General features: G+C 25.2%; 1 protein-coding gene across 1 annotated transcript; it reads left to right on the top strand.

The window, feature by feature from the left end:
* Nucleotides 1-17,792: 17,792 nt before the first annotated feature.
* Nucleotides 17,793-21,316, top strand: LOC113874333 (protein terminal ear1-like). Its single transcript, XM_027512562.1, has 4 exons — nucleotides 17,793-18,211; nucleotides 18,825-18,938; nucleotides 19,010-19,169; nucleotides 21,122-21,316. Exons 1-4 carry the CDS (start codon nucleotides 17,793-17,795, stop codon nucleotides 21,314-21,316), a joined length of 888 nt encoding a protein of 295 aa, XP_027368363.1.

Below are 21,316 nucleotides of genomic sequence, written 5' to 3'. Positions count from 1 at the left end.
GTAAAAATTATTGTTAAGAACCGACAACAATAGTTTTTATCTAATTTTTTTATTTAAACAGTAATTAAATAGTTATGCTTTATTTATTTATCCTAAACTATAAATGATTCTTACATAATTTAAGAAAAATTATATATATAATAGTTACATAAATATTAATCATAAACAATGTGAAAAAAAATCATTCTGATAAGCTCTAAGAACTTTTAAAATAATAAGAATCGTCATCCGGCAACGACCAAATCGCGTACATCAGAAAAATCGTTGCTTATTCTTTTTGGAATGGTTTTTTTTCTATATAACAATGGTTTTTCATTGTTGTCATAGACAAAAATATTGTTATGAGAAAAAACATCTAGTTAAATAAAACGGTAATTAAAAAGTGAATGAAATTTAAGATTTTAAATTAATTTTCTTAAAATCCTAGATGATGTTTCTTTTATTGATTTTGTTGGCTAAGAATAATATGACCACTCCTCTCTCAACTTAGATAATACGACTTGATTCTTCCATACATGTAGGTGAGAACAATATCATAAAAGCATAAAATAACCATAAAATTCACATCTTGAGTTTGTCATAGTTTGGGTTCAGTTACACATCATGTAAATTAAAATAAAAACCAAAACCTTAAAAAAAATATTAAATCAAACAAAAAGAGTGATGGAAAAAAAATTGGAACCCATAAGCAATATTGATTAATGTCAATATACTCCAATCTACAATAAAAAAAAATGATCACTAAATTTATAGGTGTTCTTAGAGCACTATAAGAAAGAAGAAAAAGTAAACATATTTAGTGGTTAACTCAACATTGTACACAATTGTTCAAAGAACTTGAAACAATCGTGCCAATTTCTACTTTAAAAAATTGGATGATTCTTCTATCCTCCCATATATTTTGATAAGTAAGAGAATTTTGTCAGTTTAAGAAATTACATAACATTATGAATTATTTGATAATTTTTTTTAATCAAAATGTTAACAATGCTCTAGAGAAAACATTAATACAAAAAGATGTTTTTGTAATTTTCTCACTTCATCATCTTCTTCCACTCAGCTCCACCTACTTCTCAATCTTTCTTGTGAAAATACGTTAGAACTATGCTTTTTAGTGTTTTTTTAAGTGTGTGTGGGTCTGCAGTTGTGAGTTGACCAATTAATTTTTTATTTTATTTTTTCAACTGAATCTTGTAAAGGATTCACTTCATGGTGGATTCTAACATCCTCCTTTCTTTTGTAAAAAGTGTATTTTTTTAGAAAGCATAACTTTTGCATAAGTGATTAATAATTGAAAGTGAGCCGTTGATTGTTGCATTTTAAAATTGGATGGCTAAGATTAAATATTGAAAAGGTAAACAGATGCGGATATGAATGAATAGTGAGCAGAATGAAGAGGGTTAATAACGTAAATATGACAAGTTGTGTACATAAAATTTGATTAACATGATACGCCCTATACAGCCGATGTAGATATGGTTAACACGACACAGTAAGGAAGTAATTGTCAATAAGAGACATGACAACAGACGTATAAATAGAACAGCCAGATAGCAAGAAGAAAAGAGACAATGGACATTAGAATAAAAATCTGCTTGAACTGATAGCTATTGCGAATCAAGTTTGAGAAAAGATAGTGCCTTGTTCACTCAGAGTTCTTTCTGAAACAAAAGAGAATGGAAAGAAGCAAAAATCGCACCAATCCCAGCTTCTTCACCAAGACGTGTGAACAGCGCCTTGAGTAGCCTATATGAAGTAGCGAAATCGGTCTTACTTATAATCGAGAATCAGAACAGGCAACTATGAGACAACTTTCCCATTGTCCAGAGCAAGTTACTGTACCTGAGAATGATTTAAACACAGCGGGAGTGGACAGAAAAATCTATAAGGAAGCCATTGAAATATGGGTAAAGTAGAAGGTGGTTGGATAATGACATCTGTTATGCCATTATTTCAAATTTGAAAATGGGTTGTCACTTCTACATCGGTTGAATTGGATGACCGATGCAATATTCCTTATCTATATGGGTTCTGTCATATAACAGATGTAAAAAGTGGCACATCAAGCCAACACAAGTGTTGTGACTTCTACATCGGTTGAATTTGATGACCGATGCAATATTCCTTTTATATGGGTTCTGTCATATAACAGATGTAAAAAGTGACCACATCAGCCAACACAAATGGTTGCCTGATGACATCAGACTTGCCAGAACACCGATGCAAAAAGAGTCCTTCACGTATATCTACATGGGTTCTCTCATATAACCGATGCAAATACAGTCCATCAACATAATCTAAAACGTAGTTACCACAAAACTTATGCAAATTGATTACGATCGTCACCTAATGATATTAGTTTTATAACAACAGATGCAAATTCCACTCCTATTTCTTTCACGTATATATTCTACCCTTTCATTTTCACAACAAAAATGGTAAACAGATTCTTTATATCACACTAATAAATATTGATTCTTCTATATGTGGGTTATTGCACAAACTGATGTTCATGTTTAACTTTCTGTAATATTGCCTACAATTTCAAATTGAATTATTTTATAACTTCCATCATTCCATCTACAATCTATATCTTAAAGGTTGATATAGCAGAGAATGTATCTGCGTTTCACCACAAACACCATCAAATATTATATATGTCTTTCACAGATGAAGGATAAAAGTGCAACTATAATAAAATATATCACTGTTAAATGTAAGCCTGAAGAGATAATTCTGATACAGTTCCACGTTTACCAGAAAATCAAATGGTACATAATGCGACCCAGTTCCACCCCAGTTCCATAATTATGTTGCGATGCGAAAAATTAAAATAACAACATGAGCAAGAAGAAGAAGACGTACAAAACAAGAAGAAAGAATAAAAGTATGAAATTACTAATGTATCCTTTCAGAAATCTAACTTGAATAATCGGTATCCTGTAATTCATTCTTAACCATTCGATTAAAATCAACAGTTCATAATACATTATAGCTTTTGCAAAAGATTTCTTTTCTTTACTTTTTACAAAAGAAAGAAGGATATTAGAAGTCGTCTCACTTCATGCTACTTGCAAATTTGTTTTTGAAGAGGTATTAACTTCTTCATTGAAAATCATTTTAATTGAAATGTCAAATATATATTTGAAAGCCATTAAGAGATACAATTTTGGTATTATAAGAGTCAGGATAAATCACCCACAAAAATCTTACTTTTCTGTTTCCCAAATCTTAGAAGGGGATTTTTGACACCCAACCTTTTACCTTGCACATAATATACTTTTTGGATTGTATCTTATCTGGTGACATGGGTCATTCAAAAGCTAAGTATTTCACAAAGAATTGAGATAATCAAAAACAATCTTTCTTCATTTGTTGCTATTAATCATAAAAAAAAAAAAAGACAACCTTCAACTACGAGTGATTATTATGGCTCCATCCCGATACTACAATAGAAGGCTACAAATTTAAGGTTTTTGACCTTGAAAATTTTAGATTTGTTCATTGTTGTGGACAAAGTGTAAAGGACAAACTTAAAATTTCAAAAGTATAGTTGCATGTCTTTTTTGAGGGGCAAAGATCCAACTAGGGTTGGTAAAAATTTGGATTGCATATTTACATTTTCATTCTTTACTTATTGCAAAGCTCTCCTTACTTTTCACAGTTAAAGAGAGGATTGAAGAATCCACCTGAGAAATTAATATATGTCGTCAAGTTATTTTTTTAACTCTTTTGAAGTAGTCTTTGAGCTTGTCATCTTTGAACAAAAATAAATTTTGAAACTTTTAGATGTGAACTCTTCATTTAAGATGTGTAAATATTGAGTCTTCTAGAAAAGTAAAAAAAATATAGTAACTAATAAACTTCTATTGATTTAGAATTTGACCTTCTAGTGTCTCTTATGAAACCAACTTGATCTTGATAAAGTTATTTTTAAAACAAAAGTTTAAGAATGATCAAGTATGTTAACTCATCTATTATTGTGTATTCTAAAGAAGTATATTCTCTTAATACATCAATTTTTGAAGTTTAATATTTTCTCTCTAAAAAAGTTTCCATTGTAATTTTACCTCTTATAACTTGAAACAGTCTTCTAACCGCTTAAAACAATTTTCTATAATTTGAGACAATTTTTGTAAGAACTTTTTTTTTCTGTATTTTATTTTTTTCTCTAGCAATATTAAGAAAGTGAAGTTAATCTATACACATAAAAATGCATAATTAAGAAAAATATAAGTTAAAATATTTTTTATTCAATCATTCTATCTTATTTCGACTAAGACCTACCACAAGATGCGAGTTATGAAAGTTGGTGAATTGACATATACAACTAAATCTCTCAAATATGGTGGATTAGGCAGGTTGATTTGATTCCCACATCAAGCTAATAGTCCTATGCGCATTCAAATTATGGCAATATATTAGGGAAGTAAAATGCCTTCACTTATTATAAATAAACATTACCGACATTTTAAAGCATTAATATTTTAAGATTTTGGCATTATTATTTTATAAGGCATTAAACATTATTAATTTAAGCACATATAAATGTATTAGACTAAATTATGTCTTGACTACATTAATTTTTCATCTTATTAGTGAAAATAATAATAAAAATAATTAGTATCTTTTTTATTTTTTGAAGTGACATTAAAAAACTACGTAGAATTCCATTTTTATGTGACCAACATTTATAAAATTAAGAAAGTGTAGCATTTGCTCGATATTGTTGTTGTTATTACAATTGTTAAAACAAAAAATTAATCCACATGGGTAAAAGGCCCCGATTTTTGGCTTTGATTTAAATATTGTTAACTGTTAATATTCTTTTCTCCAAAAAAAAATTAAAAATATACATTATAATTAATAAATTTCAATATTTTTAGAATTGAAAGTTATAAAAGAAATTTTGTAAATATAAAATAATCGACCAATTGAAATAAAAGACTATTTTGATTACATCTTTCCAATTATAGTAGCAAACTAAATGTGGATTGGTCGATGCTTTCTAGGGATTGTTCAATTAAATAAATAAATATTATTATCAATTTAAAATATTAATAAAAATTAAGTACAATGCTTTAATGAGTAACTTTATATCCGTAAAAGTTTGAAGATTAAATTTAAATAAAATTATGATAATTTTATTAAATTTCACTCCAACCAAACAAAATATTAAGAGCGCCCCACCTGAATATTGAAAAAAAAACCAAACTATATAGTTTTCAACATTATGATCTTAAGAGAAGAGAGGTAGAAGTCTGGGTTTGTGAGATACCAATTAATGCATTGCTCATTCATTGTTCTCTCTCACCATTTATTGGGTGCCCACTCTCAAGGGGACAAGCGCCATGTTTCCTAAAATACTCATCAAAATTTATCTTTTCTTTTATTCATTAATTAATATTCTCTTTGATCCTGTCTATAAAAAAAATAAATTTTTAAAATAAAAAATAATTAATTCAGTTACATTTTTCACAAATATAAATTTTATTTTAAAAATATCTATAATATTAAATAATATAATTAGTATAATAATGATCTCATAAACATATATTTAACAATAAAAAGACATAAAATAAATTTATCAATTAATATATTTTAAATATATTATATATTTTTTATAATTAAGACTAAGAAAATACTTAATTTTATTTTTATAAAAAAGACTGGAGGAATATTATAAACAAGATATTCAAATTTTTAATAACAAATATTTCAAAAATATTTTTTAAAATTAAAACATATAAAATTTAATTGCATTAACTATTTATTTCATTTAATATTTTTTAATTTTTAATTTTTATTAAATATTTTAAAAGTATTCATTAACAGTTTTATATAAAACTTGTAGAAATAATTTTACTTCTCATATATTTGTTATTTACTGTTTGCAATTTCTCTTCTATTTCTTGGTCCTTTTAAATGAAGCCACACCAAGCCCATGGATGCAATAGTCATCTCACTCAATGGCTCATACATTGACGAAAAAAAGTTTTAAAAAAGCTCAACGGCTCAGACCAATAAAATGGGAGAAGAAAAAGACTAAAAGACGCCGCCGAACAACTCGTTATCCACAATCAATTGTTGTTGCAAGAGCCATCTCAATCAATTTTTTTCTCTCTTTTTTTAATAGCACTTACAAATTAAAAAATACAAAAATATTAAACAAGTACACCTTAAATATATAAAAATCATTTAGTTAGCATACTTAAATCAAAAGAATTTAATAATTGTAAAAGTTTTCAATAGAATAAATATATGAAGACAAATTTTAAAAATATATAATTTTTCTTTACAATAAAACTTTAATAAAGCTGTAAAAGATGAAATGTTTTTTTTATTAACATACAATCTAATAAAAACTTAAGTAAAACTGACAAGTTAAAACTTTGTCTTTTTTAAGTTATTTAAAACTATGAACACTAAGTATATATTATTTTTAATGTGACAAAAATTTGTTATCTATTGAGTAACAATGCAACATTCTTTCTTTTAGGATCATTAGCTAAGAATGAATTAATTATGCATTATTAGACATGCACGTCTTTTCCACTCTGGCAATACTGTTAGACTTTTGATTCCCACTCTTTATATTATAAACAGCTGTGAAGATAAAAAGCTGAGATTCGAAACTAAATTTAATTCAAATTTTCCCTTTGGCATTCCAATTCTATATTTTAAATTTGTAAGAAGCATGGAGTTCATCTTCTTGGTGATGATACAAGACACATTAGTTTGTCAAAATCTTTGACGTTATAAAGAGACACGGTGTTTCAAGAAGTCGCAGCACATTGCAACCAAAAATTTGCACGTCCTTATTAAGTTGAAGAACATGACAGAGTGGTTAAGAGCTGTGGTGTCCCAATGTGAAAATGTGGGCTAAAACAGATGAATCTCAAACCCAACAACTTGAGGTTCCAATAAAAGGGGACAATCTTCCCCAACATTATTATTTTATTTCATTTTCCTCCCATTTTATATTTTGCGAGGATTTGAAAGTAATCGTCTAATTGAACCCCTCTCCATTCATGAACATACAATTCTATAATAAAACCCATAATTATGGTATCTATGGTTTCGGAAAAGGCATCATCTTGAACATCATATTTTATACCCATTCGATACACTGTCGTGAATCACGTTATTTTAATTACGATAGAAAATTTGGTAAAAATATATATATATATATCTCCCAAAACTTCACATACCTCTTTGTAAAATGTATCATAATCATTAGCAAACAAAAGACAAGTACCATAATCTTCCCTGCCCATATCGTTCATTTCTTTCTTCCCTTTGTTTCTTTTATAGGTCCCACCTGCAATGTCATAGTCCATGTTTATTATAAAATTTAAAAATCTACTTTTTTATTTTTATAAAAATACATTTCTCAATATGAATATGTAACTCAAATTAGTTCAAATGCACACATTAATTAACAATTTTGTTAGCTTTGAGTTTAAGTATCTAAAATAATATTTTTTATTAAAAATATAATATATATTATACTTTTATCTGTTTAAAATGATAAATACTTTATTTTTAATAAAAAAATTATCACTTTTAGTTATTTATTTTTAACTCGTAGAGCTGAATTAATATTTCTCATTAATTATATTTAATGATTGACAATTTATTCTATCAAATTTTAAGTTAAAACAGGCACTTAGAAGGAAGCCCCGAACCTCAAACCTTAATTTGCTCAATTACTCAATTCAGTGATGATATTAACCTCTTTTTCATGTAAGGTCTATTATAGTTTTTGTGCATTTGAGAACGATTGAAATTGGAGGACTGATTGCTACTTAAATTTGCAGTCCTAGGGAATCCTTCTATGTGTGATGGTGGCTACTGTAGACAAACACTATTAGACAAATTGGAGTTAAAGCAATTGAGAAGTGCATTTTTTCTGGTTTAAATCTAATGAAAGCAATTGTTATTGTAGGTGGAGTAAGGATCCTGTTTCCAGATTTTCTATGATGTTCCTAGTGCACCACTACCACATGATGGTAATCAAGTGAGATATGAAAAGTAGAGTTCATACGAACCCCGCATAATAATTATCTATCGCCATAAATTTCAAGAAGTGCAGATATAAATTAATTTGTGGAAATCTCTATTAATACTTACCATACATATGTTGAGAAAATCCCACAATGCCACCTCTCTGGCCCCCAGATGTGTAATGATTGATTGTACAGTCGATAATTTCAGAGTCTTGGCCCTGTATAGTAGAGTTGAAAAGGAAATGATACTCAAGCTTATATGAAAGAAATTTATGGGTAAAAGCAAAATGGTGATGTGCTAAGAGCCCATCTTCCATCAATCTTATTGTTTGGGCTTTTGAAATCTGATCAAAAAAAATTTTCAAATATTAAATCTTCAGGTTGAACGAAAAAAAAAAAAAACTTTATGCTGGTCCTTGTGTTAAATGTGTTATCATATTAATCTATCATAATTTTTTTATTAGTAAATTAATCTTTCAAAAATTTAAATTGTTGTTACATTAATATTCAATACATTTATTATCAATTTAATCATAAAAAATAATTTACTAAATTATTACCTAAAAGATTATTTTATATTATTATTTTAGTTCATTACACAAATGAACACAATAATTTATATATTTTTTAACAAGTGAACTAACAAATTAGTTTATCAAATAGCAGTGGTTGTGCATATTAGTGTTTTATTCGTTTAAATTATCATGTTAGTTCTTTAAATAGTAAGTTGTCATGCAGTTAGATGTTCGTATCAACTAACAACTAAAAAATGATAATTTATACGTAAATATTAAAATAACGTATGGTGTAGGAAGTGGAGCGGGTGGAGGGGAAGTCGGAGGTGGTGGGGGCAATTAAAAATGTTGTGATTGGGTGAAGAGAACATCTGAATAAAATTAGTAACTAACTTTTTGATATCAATATATCATTTAATAACAAAAGTTAACATTTTTTTAGCTTAGTTATTGTAAAATATATAACCTAACGGCTTACTATTTAAAGAATAATTCAAACAAGTAAAAAAATAATATGCGTTATTTCAAAATTTAATTTGTAAGTTTTTTTAATAGTACCACATATTTTTCTCAACAAGTAAACTTGTTATTATTATGAACAGTAAACTTGTTGGTTATATTTTGGAAATAATACTGAATATAGGATTAAAAATAAAATATCTTGATATTACTATGTCAAGTTCGTCAAAACAGATAGACTCTAACGAAACCAGGAAAAAAAAAGTTTGATTTGTTGTTTTCCCCCGGATTCTTTATCTTTTCACAGATATAGTTAGATCTGAAGTGTACATTTGTTTTGCATTGGAAATTATGAACTGTTTGTGCCGGTCATTATCAAAATGTGCACCAAACAGAACTTGAAAACATACATGCACCAAGTAGACAAGCAATGTCACAATTCAAGAACACGTTATCTCAGGTTGATTACAAAGGAACCCCACAATAGGACCTAAGTAGTTTGATTTTTGTTTCAACGGAAATAACAGTCCACACATATTATCCGAACGCCCTCATGCGATGTTTTGGTTTTTGCTAAGACGATGTTGCTCTAACGTCTAATATAAACTACGTAGTGCCCCCTATGTGTGATCGTGTTTGACTTACACATATGTGGTAGAAGGTTGTTTGAAGTTGCGTAAAATATGCTTTTGGAATATGAAAGGACAAAATCAAAAGCATTATGGTCGGCAACCTCCCATGATTGCTAGATTTTAATCCTCTAGTTCAGCTTGTGATGTGGACCCTTTTTTTTTTTTCCCTTTTTTCACACTTTGGTTTTTTTATTTTATAAAATGGAATTCAGGATATGTGCCTTATAAATCATTTTCAAAATTAATTTTTTAGAAAAATTTTCAGAATTTAAAATTTGAAAAAAAAAAGAGAGAGAAAAGTATAAAAATAAATTCTAAGGTATCAATAAATTTGAAAGAACATTGTATACTTTTTTATATTAATAGTTGTGATTCTTTTAATGTTTTATAAGTATTTATAATTCTTTTAAATAAGTCACTAATTCTATTATTTATTAATATAAAATTAAAAGTAATAATTATTCTTCACGTGAAAAAGCATAAAATGCCTCATTAATTTATAAGTAAAGCAAAAATTACTCTCTCTTTTTTTATGGGGAGAGGGGGGTTTTCCATTTTGGTTGAGAACAGCGAGTCCAAAATGAGTTATTTATTTATGAGGGTCCAAGCATTACTAAGCACGTGTGAAGATTTGGGTCAATAAATTTCTGGCTATGAAATCTGGACCTTAACTGGCCCTGAAAATGCCTGGCCCAGTAATTAGAAAGACAGGTCCACAAAAAAAGAAGCACACACAACTTTTGCGTCTGTTAAGCAAGTAGAATTGTTGAAAAAGTAATTAAATGACTCCTAACATAAAGAAAACATAAAAAAAAATGAATTGCTTTCAGTTGAAAAGAAAATGTTGAGAAGACTTTTGTTTATTTCTCGTACTTTAGTTTGCATGACCCTCAAATATGGGACTCTTTCCAGTTTCCACCACCTACACTCAAAATCAGTATAACTTTTCGGAATAAAAAATATTGTGATCCAGTCTGAATAATCTTCTTTATAAATAATTATAAAAAATTTACTTATGAACATCATTTTTAATAAGTTTTTTATTTCAATTTTCAAAATACTGATGAGAATAAGTGTATATATAAATTTTTTTTTTCTCTACTATTAATACTTGTATAAGAAATTATTCAAAGGTTTATTGGACTTGACTAATACATTGTTTGGATAAGAAGATGGATGAAAATAAATAAACAAAACTTCATTTATTTGCATGAGTTAAAGAAAAAAATGAAAAGAATGGTATAAAGTTTTAATAGTAATTGACAAGTATTAAAATTTTGAATTTATTATTATATTATTTTCTCAATATAAAAATATTTTTCTTATTTTTTGTTATAAAAATTAGCTTTATTTTTTAAAATAATCAACCTTTGTATATTTATAATATAGATTTAAATATGTGATAAGCAAACTATTTACTTTTTTTATAAAATATGTGATAAGTAAAATCATCACGTATAATAAATTTTATAATTTTTCTTTTTATCTACTCTTTTTTTAATTTTATTACAAATTTTATAAATTAAAATTGTTACTCAAAACTTTCTTATTATTTTATATAAATGCTTTATAATTACTTGTTTTTATATTTATAAAAAAATTATTATCTTATATAAACTTTTAATTTTTTATAAATATTTATTTTATATTTTATAAAATTTCATTATTACTTTATACAAACTTCAAGTTTTTCATAAATACCTAAATTTATGTTTATAAAATTCATAACACATAATTTATTATTTACGATATTTTTTAGTTCTATGCAAAAATATATATTTATATATCTTATTTTTGTTAAAAATTATAAAGTCCATAACCTTCATCTTTTTTTTTCTTTCTTAAAATTACAGAGATCTTTCTCACTGTCAATTTTTTTAATTAATTGTAATCAATTTATTTTTAGCATTAGTATATTTTTATTATTATTTTTATCTATCTCTAATATATATTATATAACGGATTTTTTTTTTTACATTTACATCTTTTTAACACAATACTATATAAATTACATTTTATCAAAATATATATTATAATTTATCTGATCTTTATAAGTATATTATATTTATAATCATACGAAGTCATTAATTTTTATGTCTTTTAATATTTATAATATATTTCAATTATTCATACTTGTAATTTTTATAATTATTAAAGTTTTATATATATATATATATATATATATATATATATTCTCATGCCTTTTAAATTATTATTTTTTTATAATTTATCCTACAAAATTTGTTGTTGTTTTTTTCGTTTAAGGAAAAATGAAACCAATTCCCACTATAACTAGAGAAAATTCGGATCTGTTTAGATTCGAGCCTTCCATGCTTCATGAAAATGAAAAATGTTAGGGCTATTTTGGCTTTAAAATATATTTTTTAATTTAATTTTTTTGTTTTTAAATTATAAAATTATTTTATACATATATAAAAAAATGGCCTAAGCCCAAAAAACAAAATTCTATTCCTATAACATGATTGGTCTAGAGAATGTTGTATTGTGATCGCCATATTTCTCCACTTCTAAAGCAAGATACACATGTTGGCCCAAAGCAGGATACACAATTAAAAGTTGATTCACTAGTTATCTTCAAATGCTATTTGACAAGGGACAATCTCTTAGTACATGACTATCATGACTATTTGCCAAATAAAAGTTTTCATTTAATGGAAGGTCTTGTGTTTAAATGACCCAACAATTTATAAGCACTCTTTTGGTGAAATCACTCTCTTTTACAATTAATTATGTTTATTTTTTTAAATTAAAAATTATTAAAAATGATGTGAACTACACTTTTTTTACTGTAATAATTTTATTTGTTATTGATTTTTTAAAATTTTATTTTATATTTTAAAAATAAAATTGTTACTTAATTTTTTTTGTCTTTTATGAAAACTTTTAAATTTTCTATATATATATATATATATATGTTTATATTTATAAAATTTATTTTATTACTTTATATAAACTTTTAATTTTTAAATGAATATTCATAAAATTCATAATATTTAATATGTTATCCGTAATTCTCAGTTAAATTTTTTAACAATTAATTTTTTTATTTTTGTGTAGAAAATATTTTTTCTACTAAAAATTGCATAGTCTGTTATTTTTATATACTTTTTTCAAAATGTATTAAAATAAAATTAAGTTTAAATTTTTTTATTTTTAATATTATGTTAAATTAAAAAAATTCCTGCCGGATTCCTCGTCCCCTCCCCTCCTCCGTCACTGTTCATTTTCCTTACTCTTCGATGAATAGTTTATTGCGGTGGAGCCTAAAAAGTTAGTTTATATAAATAATGTTTAAAAACAATATATATAAAAATATAATATTTTTAAAAAATTATACAAATATGAAATTAGTAGTTATTGAGGATGGTTAGTGTAAGTAAAAAAATTTAAAGATAAAAAGTTAAAAAATATTAAAAATTGCTAATGATAATTTTTGAAAAATATATTTAAAAATTTTAGAAAATTAAAATTCATTGATGATAATTTTTAAAATAATAATAAAATATTTTAATAAAATACTAAAAGTGGTCATTCACGAATTTTAAATTTGTTTATATTTCTATAATTAAAAAAAAACTCATTTATAATTTTAAAATAAAAACCATAAAAGAAAAAGAGCTTAAGAAAAGTTCTCTTCTTTCCATGAATCAACTAAACAGGAAGAAATTTTACCTCGTGTCAACAGGCCACGGAAAGTACTGATGAGGACGAGTACGCTTTGGGAATTATCTTCTTCTGTGGGCTGCCACGGATGAGCATTAAATGCTTCTTTTGGACTTTTCTTCGGTGCCTTGACAGAGGTAAGGTGAGGGTGTTGATTAATTGGTGGTCTTATAAATATTAATTAATAAATAATATGTTTAAATTAAGTTAAAATATATTAAAAATTTTAATTATATTTCAGTTTCTTTTATTTAGATTATGTCTCACTTCAGTCTTTTAGTTTTTCTTAGCTAATTCAATTCTATTTTTTAAATGTTATAAATTTAATTTTTAATTTAAGACCATCGTTTCTTTAGTTTTTCCTTAAAGAATTGTAATAGAAATGAAATACAAAGTAATTAAAAAATAAAAATTAAACAATTTATAAAATTATGAAAAATTTATAAGATGTGAAAATAAAGTTAGAAAAGGAAACAATTCCAAATTTTTAAAAATTGTGATATTTCGTTAGTTAATTTTGAATAGGTAAAAATTTAATCAATTTAATTTATAAATATTTTAAATAAAACATTTATAATTTTATAGTTTTAGATAGAACTAGATTAATTGAAGACTACATAAGCATAATTTTAAAAATAAAATAACTTAATTAGCTCAATTTTTTTAAAATAAAGTTACACCTAGCTTAAATTAAAAGAGCAAAGAATAAAATTAAGTCTGTTTATAATTATAAAAATAATATTTTTTATATCTGTAATAATATTTTCTGTTTTTAAAAGTAAAATATAATATAATTTTGTATTGTATTTTACTTTTAAAAACAGAAATTAAACATACTCTATAAATCATGTATGTTCACACTTCACACTGTTATTTCAGAACTGATTTAGTTAGGCATTTGAATCTTACAATCTATAAATACACATTTCAATAAAATGTTTCTTTGTTTTCCATGGTTGCAGGATTTTTATTTTTATTTTTATTTTTATTTTTATGTTGGCACAAGCAAGCATATATAGGTGATGATCCATTGCAGTTCATGTATAGGTAGGGAATGTAATTCTTGTTTGTAAAACATTTACTTGAAATTACCACTCTTGTCTTTGTTATGGGTATCTACCAGAATGAAAGGCCTGCACAGTTAAATTATTAATGTTATTAAACTAATTTTTTTAATGTGCGATAAAAAATACATTCTAAAAAAATTTAAAAATAATAATTTAAACTAATAATTATAACATTAAATGTTATTAATGCATTGAATTGCATCATATCTTGTTGGTTTTAATAATAAAAAATTAAATATTTATAATGAGATGAAATATATCAATTGATATAAATGAGTTTTAAGATATTAAAGAAATAATTCAATATTTCTTTATTAAGTGAGTTTTATTTTATTTTTTATCAAATGTATGTTTAAAATAAATACAAATATTTAATATTATCATTAGTACAACATAAATGATTAATAAAATAAAATAATCTACATATCAATTAAAACAAATTTATAATCTATATAAAATGATTTTTTAACTATATTTATATAGCAATTTAATATAATGTTTGACTTACCTTTAAAAGTTTCAATTAATGCTTTTAATATATTATTATGTTATCAATCTTAATATAAATATCTTTTGCATTATTAAGTAGGACATCAAACATATAAAAGAAATTTTTAAATACTAAAATTTTTTCTTTATAAATCCAGTTAAAAATCATATGAATGTGTTGGATTTGATTCTACAAGAATAAAATATTTTATCTCTAAAGAGTACTCTTTGTTTTTTTTAATAAACTAGGTGTTTGTTTATATTTATATTTTTAATATATTTTAATTAATAATTTAAGAATATTTATAGCATAATAATTGATAAAAAATTTCCAAATAATTATTCAAATGCATTTATAAAATATAATAAAACATAATAAAAGACGTCTTAAAATTTTAATAAATATATGACAAAACAAATTATAATTTGTGATCCATCTTTAAAATGTGCCAAATTACATATTTAATTAATAGTTATTATAAAATATTTAATTGATTAATTATAGTAAAATTTATTAAATATTTATGTTTATTTAATTGATTTGTAAAATTTTATAATTTTATATCAAATTATTTTCTGTTCATTATGATGGTTCATTTAGTACATAAATATAATAAGTATTTTTCCAGAAATAGACTATGTTATTTAATTGAAGATAATATTTGTTTTGATTAATTCATCGAGAATAATGAATTAAGATATATAAATAAATTTTGTAAATTTAACTTAATTAATAATATATTTAAATATAATATTACATTTAAAATAAAAGTTAAGAATGAGGAATCTTATACAAATAAAAAATACAGGAACCGATTAAATAAAATAAAAATATATTGTAAAATAAAAACTATAATTCGTAGTTGAATGTTATATTAGTAATTAAAATGACTAATTTTTATGATATATAAAATTATCTGATTTATTTTCTAATGTATTAAATTAAAAAAAATGTTTATAAATAGATGAAAGGAATAAGGAGTAAAGAATTTGATAAATGTTACATATAAAAAATATTTTATTTATAAACTTAAGCGATATTTTTAATATTGATTACTTATTGGTTTTTTATATATCTCTTCCCTTCATTAATCTTACTTCATTTATTAGCTACATTACAACCTGAAAAAAAAATCATAATTTTTACCTGTATTCAATTTATTTAATAAATAATCATTTTAATGTCAAATCTGCCTATAAATAATACAATTTTAAGAAATCATATGATATCTTTTATGCTCAGACATTTAATAAAAGAGAGAGAGAAAAAAATAACATAACTTAATGTTTGAAAAAAAGTTAAAAAATATAAGATTATAATTGAAAAACTTTTTTATTATATATGCTAAATGATATTGCTCTTCTTGTTTTTTTTTTATCTTATTTATTTTAAGTTCTTTAATATGATGATATATTTCAATTTATTTACTTATTTTTAGTTAAGACTTTGTTTGAGAACAAACAAATTTTAAGTATAAAAGAATTATAAAATTATTAATATTATTAACCATAAAAAACAAAATGTAAATAATAAAAATTAAAACATAACAAAATACTCATATAAAAACTAAAATATAACTTTCTTAATAATATAAATAATTCATAGATAAATATTAACTATAGACACTAAATATACAATTTAATAATAATAATATAAAATATTAAAACTAATATTCGAGTTAACGTGATTGAATCTTATAAATCATAAATATAAAATGTCAAGTGTCAAAACAAATATATTACATGAATTATTATATAAATATTATACATAATTCTCAAATAATATTGTATGTAACTTGTTTTAACCTAAAGTCATCAAAATATCTTAACGAGAAATTTCATATTTTTACTATATCAAATATTACTTATAAACACGGTGTAAATTATCTAGAGAATATAAATAATTTAAATGAAATTTATCTTTCTATATAATAAAAATGATATTTGTAGGTCTTTTAATAAATTTAAACCATAAAATATATAATTATTCTTAGTGAAGTAAATATGTGATATGCATTTTTGAAAAGTTTACTTGAATATTATAAAAAATAAATAAGACTATATAATGTCACACTTCAACACAATTAAATATTTAAATAAAATGATCAACTATATAATACATGATTACATAAATATTTTATATCAATTTAATAAAAATATTTATATTTAGATAATTATAATGTATTGCTAAATGTTTAAATATATAATATTTATATTTAATATTATAAATAAATATTAAAAATTGTAAGTTTACAAAAAAAGATAAGCATATTATTTTAAAAAATAAGAAATTATTAGGTTTATTATTTTAAAAAATAATAGACCTAATAACTTACACTAAACTAATCCGACTATAATTAGATTCATTTAATTTAAATAATTTGTTGAAATTAGACTAAAATTAAACAAAATATTTGAACTGATTTGGACATAATTTTCACTTAAATATAAACTAAAGAGTTAAATAATTTTGAATCTGTAGTTAATATTTGAAAATAGTGATTGATATCTTAAATATTTTGGAATCAATACATGAAAGAAAGTGTGGAACGTGTATGTAAGGAAAAGAGCGAGCATGGAAAGTATAGGGAGCGTCAGCATCCGCCGCCAGAGAGCAGGGAGTGGCAGAAGAAGAAGCGTTAGTTTTTGTCTTGTAAGAGAAGCAGCATTCAATGCGACGCTATAAAACCCCAATGCGTCATTCCACTTTTCATCATTACTCAGATATTTCCAAATCCCACAGCCATATCCCCGAAAAGAATAGACACGAACACGCACACACCTACTCCTTCTCTTCTCCCCACACACACACTTCTCTCTCTTACTTTCCCTCATATATATATATATATATATATATATATATATATATATATATTCAAACCCATGCTTCCCTCTTCGTTGTTCCCACTTTACCCCCCAAACACCATCCTCATCGTCATGCTTTCCCAGCTCAACCCAAACGCTGAACCCTTCTATTTCAGACCAAACCCTCTATTGTTTCTTCCTTGTCCTAACTACTATTATGCGCATCCTTGTACCTCCGGGTTGTTCTGCCCACCGATTCACGCGGCCGACGACGCAACCTCGGACACAACTCATGAGGTCGTGAAACCGGTTCGTGTTCCCAAGAGAGTGTGGGCAAAGGGAAACTGGCGGTGTCACCACACGTTTTCTAGTTCTAAGGCAAAGACTGAATGGAGGGTTAAGGGAGCAAAGGGAAGGAAGCTTCTAGAAAAGGGTACCAGTGGTGACAGGGCTTTTCGTCGAAACATTATTCCGTTTCCTGAAACAGTTGAGGAAGCTCATACCTCTTCCACCACCACCGTTATGATTCGTAACGTCCCTAACCAATTCAAGTAATCCCTCTTTCTCCCTTTTTCATTAAATTTGTTTCTTTAATTTCTCTGACAAACTCTATCGATAATGATTATGGATAGGTTTTCAGGTGTAGATGCTGTCCATTAATGTCTACCAAGTAATAGGAATTTTATCCTATTCATCGATTCGAGAAGGCTCTTCGCAATAGCCATATAGTCAATTAATAATAAATTTTATCTTAAAGTAACAATGGAATGCATTGAAGTACAAGAAAGTAGCTGTGTTTTGACGTTTTTTTAACATATTTTGTTTATTTTTAATTTTTTCCACTTATTAGTATTTTTCATGAAATATAATTTCCTATTCATGGTCGATGTTAAATTGTTGAAATGAAACCTTGATGTTGATTTAAAATATGTGCTTAAGTTTTGCCTATTAATAAATCTATTATTAGAAAATGTAGGCCTTTGACATCTTGATGTTTTTTCTCGCTAAATTTTTGAATCATTAAATTTTTCTCATCTTCTCCAAAATTTTTATTTAGTGAAAAAATTGTACAATTCTCTTTCCTATCTTCGTTTCCATTGTAATTCCCCTCGAAAATGTTAAAAGTGGAGTTCTGAGCACGGTTTGCATGATGAAATTTGTTAGGTTGGAGGAGTTGCTACTCATATTGGACGAGTACTGCTTGCAACAAAATAAGAACGCAAATGATCCCGCTGATTGGTGCAAGTTTGACTTCGTTTATTTGCCCATGGATTATAGGTAGGGATTCGGAGCCAACTCTTGGTTTTGGATCATGTGGTTAATGCTTTGTTTGTTTTAATGTTTCTTAGGAAACATGCGATAGAGAAAAGGATGTCGAATTTGGGATACGCCTTCGTCAACTTCACCACTCCTTCTGCTGCATTCAAATTCTACGAGAAGTTCCAAGGTCTCGAGTGGAATGTCACGGAGAACAGGAAAACGTGTGAAATTAACGTGGCTCAGTATCAGGTTTTGATCTCATTTCATCGAATGCATTTTTGTTTTCTGTTATTTATTTTTCTTATTATCTGCCGACTCGGTTTTTTCGGTCGGGGGTTACATAAACTTTACTATGTTAATTTGAGATTTGTTAGCGATATTTTCTAATGCATGTGGTCTTTCAAACACATTTTTTAATAATTTCTTATAAATCATGAAAAAATATGCAGATTTAATTTTCAATTTAAGGATTTTTATTCATATTAATTGTTAATAAATTATACTACTTAAATAAGTGTTTATGATGTTCCTGTTCAATCAAGATTAGTTTTGTAATGTTAACCTTCATTGGCGAAGTACTAAACCTAAACTTCATATTTAATTTAAAAATCATATCAAAAGTAATAAATGATTGTATAGTTAAATTTTCGCTCCTAAAGATTTGTAAGTAGAGAGCAACCAAAGTAATACACTTTTTTAAGTATATTCTTCCATTCATCTTTTGTGATTGGTAATTTTTTAAGTGTTAAAGTAATTTTTATTAGGTGATTTACTTTATTTGATTTTTCATAAAATTGACCAGTTACAGAGTTTATTCAATAGAGTAGGTTATTAGCATTGTTTTTCAGCAAATAACTGAGTGTCTTTATATTGTATTTTTCTATTTCTTTTGAATGTGTTTTTGGAAATAAAGTTCAATTAAGGTATTTATTCGATAATTTTTTTTCCTATGAGGGTTGTGTTAGTGTTTTTTTAATGTGTCCAAAGATATATAATTAAAAAATAATAAATATTTTTAATTAAAAATATAATCTTCAATTTTAACAATGACTTGTATTCTGTTGTATTTTTTTATTTTTATTTTTATTAAAAAATATTATATATTTGTTATTGTGTGTTACGCTAGAGTAGTCCTTGTGTCATAGGGAAATTTAAGAAAATTATAAGTTATTTTCTGAAGTCTACATCCAAATGTTCACTTTATTTATTGACTTATATTAGCTGTAATTTAATTTGATCCTATTTTAAACAAGGGTTTTGCTAAATAATGCCGATAGGCCATGGTTAAAAAATAATAAATAGTAAGTTTTTGTTAAAATATTATTAAAATACATTTAAAACATTGGAGTGAGTGCAATTTATGTTTTTAATTAAATATTTTTATTTTTATTCGTTAATAAGTGTCTGTACGGAACTAGTTAAAATTTCCCTTTAAATAATAAAGAGCAATGTTGGATTTTTATTATTATTATTATTATTATTAGTAAAACTTTGTTGAAATAAGAAAATGCCTTCAAGTACTTCAGGTTCTGATTAAAAACATCATGGCAATTTTTAATGAAAAATCTCATTTATTAATTTTTAACCAACAATTTTATCAGTCTTATTTATAGGAAGTAGTTGTCACTATATTTTTTTCCCAAAATATAAAAATAAATATTTATTCGTAGATGCATTATTTATATTTTTTTTATTTTCTCATTATAAAATTTGAATATTATCATTTATGTAATATATGAATTATCTATTTGATAATTTATTACTATAGATATTATTGAAATACACTATGAATTTATGACATATATACATTTTTTATTTTGATGAATTAGTTATTATTTTATAAAATAACTGGAAAAGTACTAATTAAAGGTTTCAAGAAGAGAAAAGAAGTTTTAAATATTTTGCTAAATCTTTTTGAAAGAGTACCGCCATGCTAAAAAAAATTTCTCAGACGAGGAGTCATTCAGATTTTCTTTGAATCAGAAGTAACAGTTTTATTTTTACATTTATTTTGTATCAAAGAAATTTTGCAATGAGAAATACAAAGGAAGAAAAAGAGTTCGAATAAGAGGATAAACGTGATGTGGGATGAAATTATTGAATGAATAAGATAATATTTTATAAAAAAGAGAACGTGTCTAACTAGAATATGTTTAATAATTTATATTGTGTCTCATATTTATTAATGGTGATGGTGGCAGGGCAAAGATACTCTGATGAGGGTTTTCCAGCGAAAAGTTTTCCGGTGCGAGAGCCGAGAATTTTTGCCTGTTGCATTCTCAGAAGGGCGGGATGGCTTGAATCGCCGAATTGAGAGAACCTATGTGGGAAATCATGTATGGGGTCTTCCAAGAAGGAGAAGCATAGGAACCTGTGCTTCTTACCAAAACCAATGA

The sequence above is a fragment of the Abrus precatorius genome, unplaced genomic scaffold (genome assembly GCF_003935025.1).
Source record: "Abrus precatorius isolate BTA unplaced genomic scaffold, Abrus_2018 Scaffold8, whole genome shotgun sequence".
Lineage (NCBI taxonomy): Eukaryota > Viridiplantae > Streptophyta > Magnoliopsida > Fabales > Fabaceae > Abrus > Abrus precatorius.
This window is presented reverse-complemented; position numbering and strand designations above follow the sequence as displayed.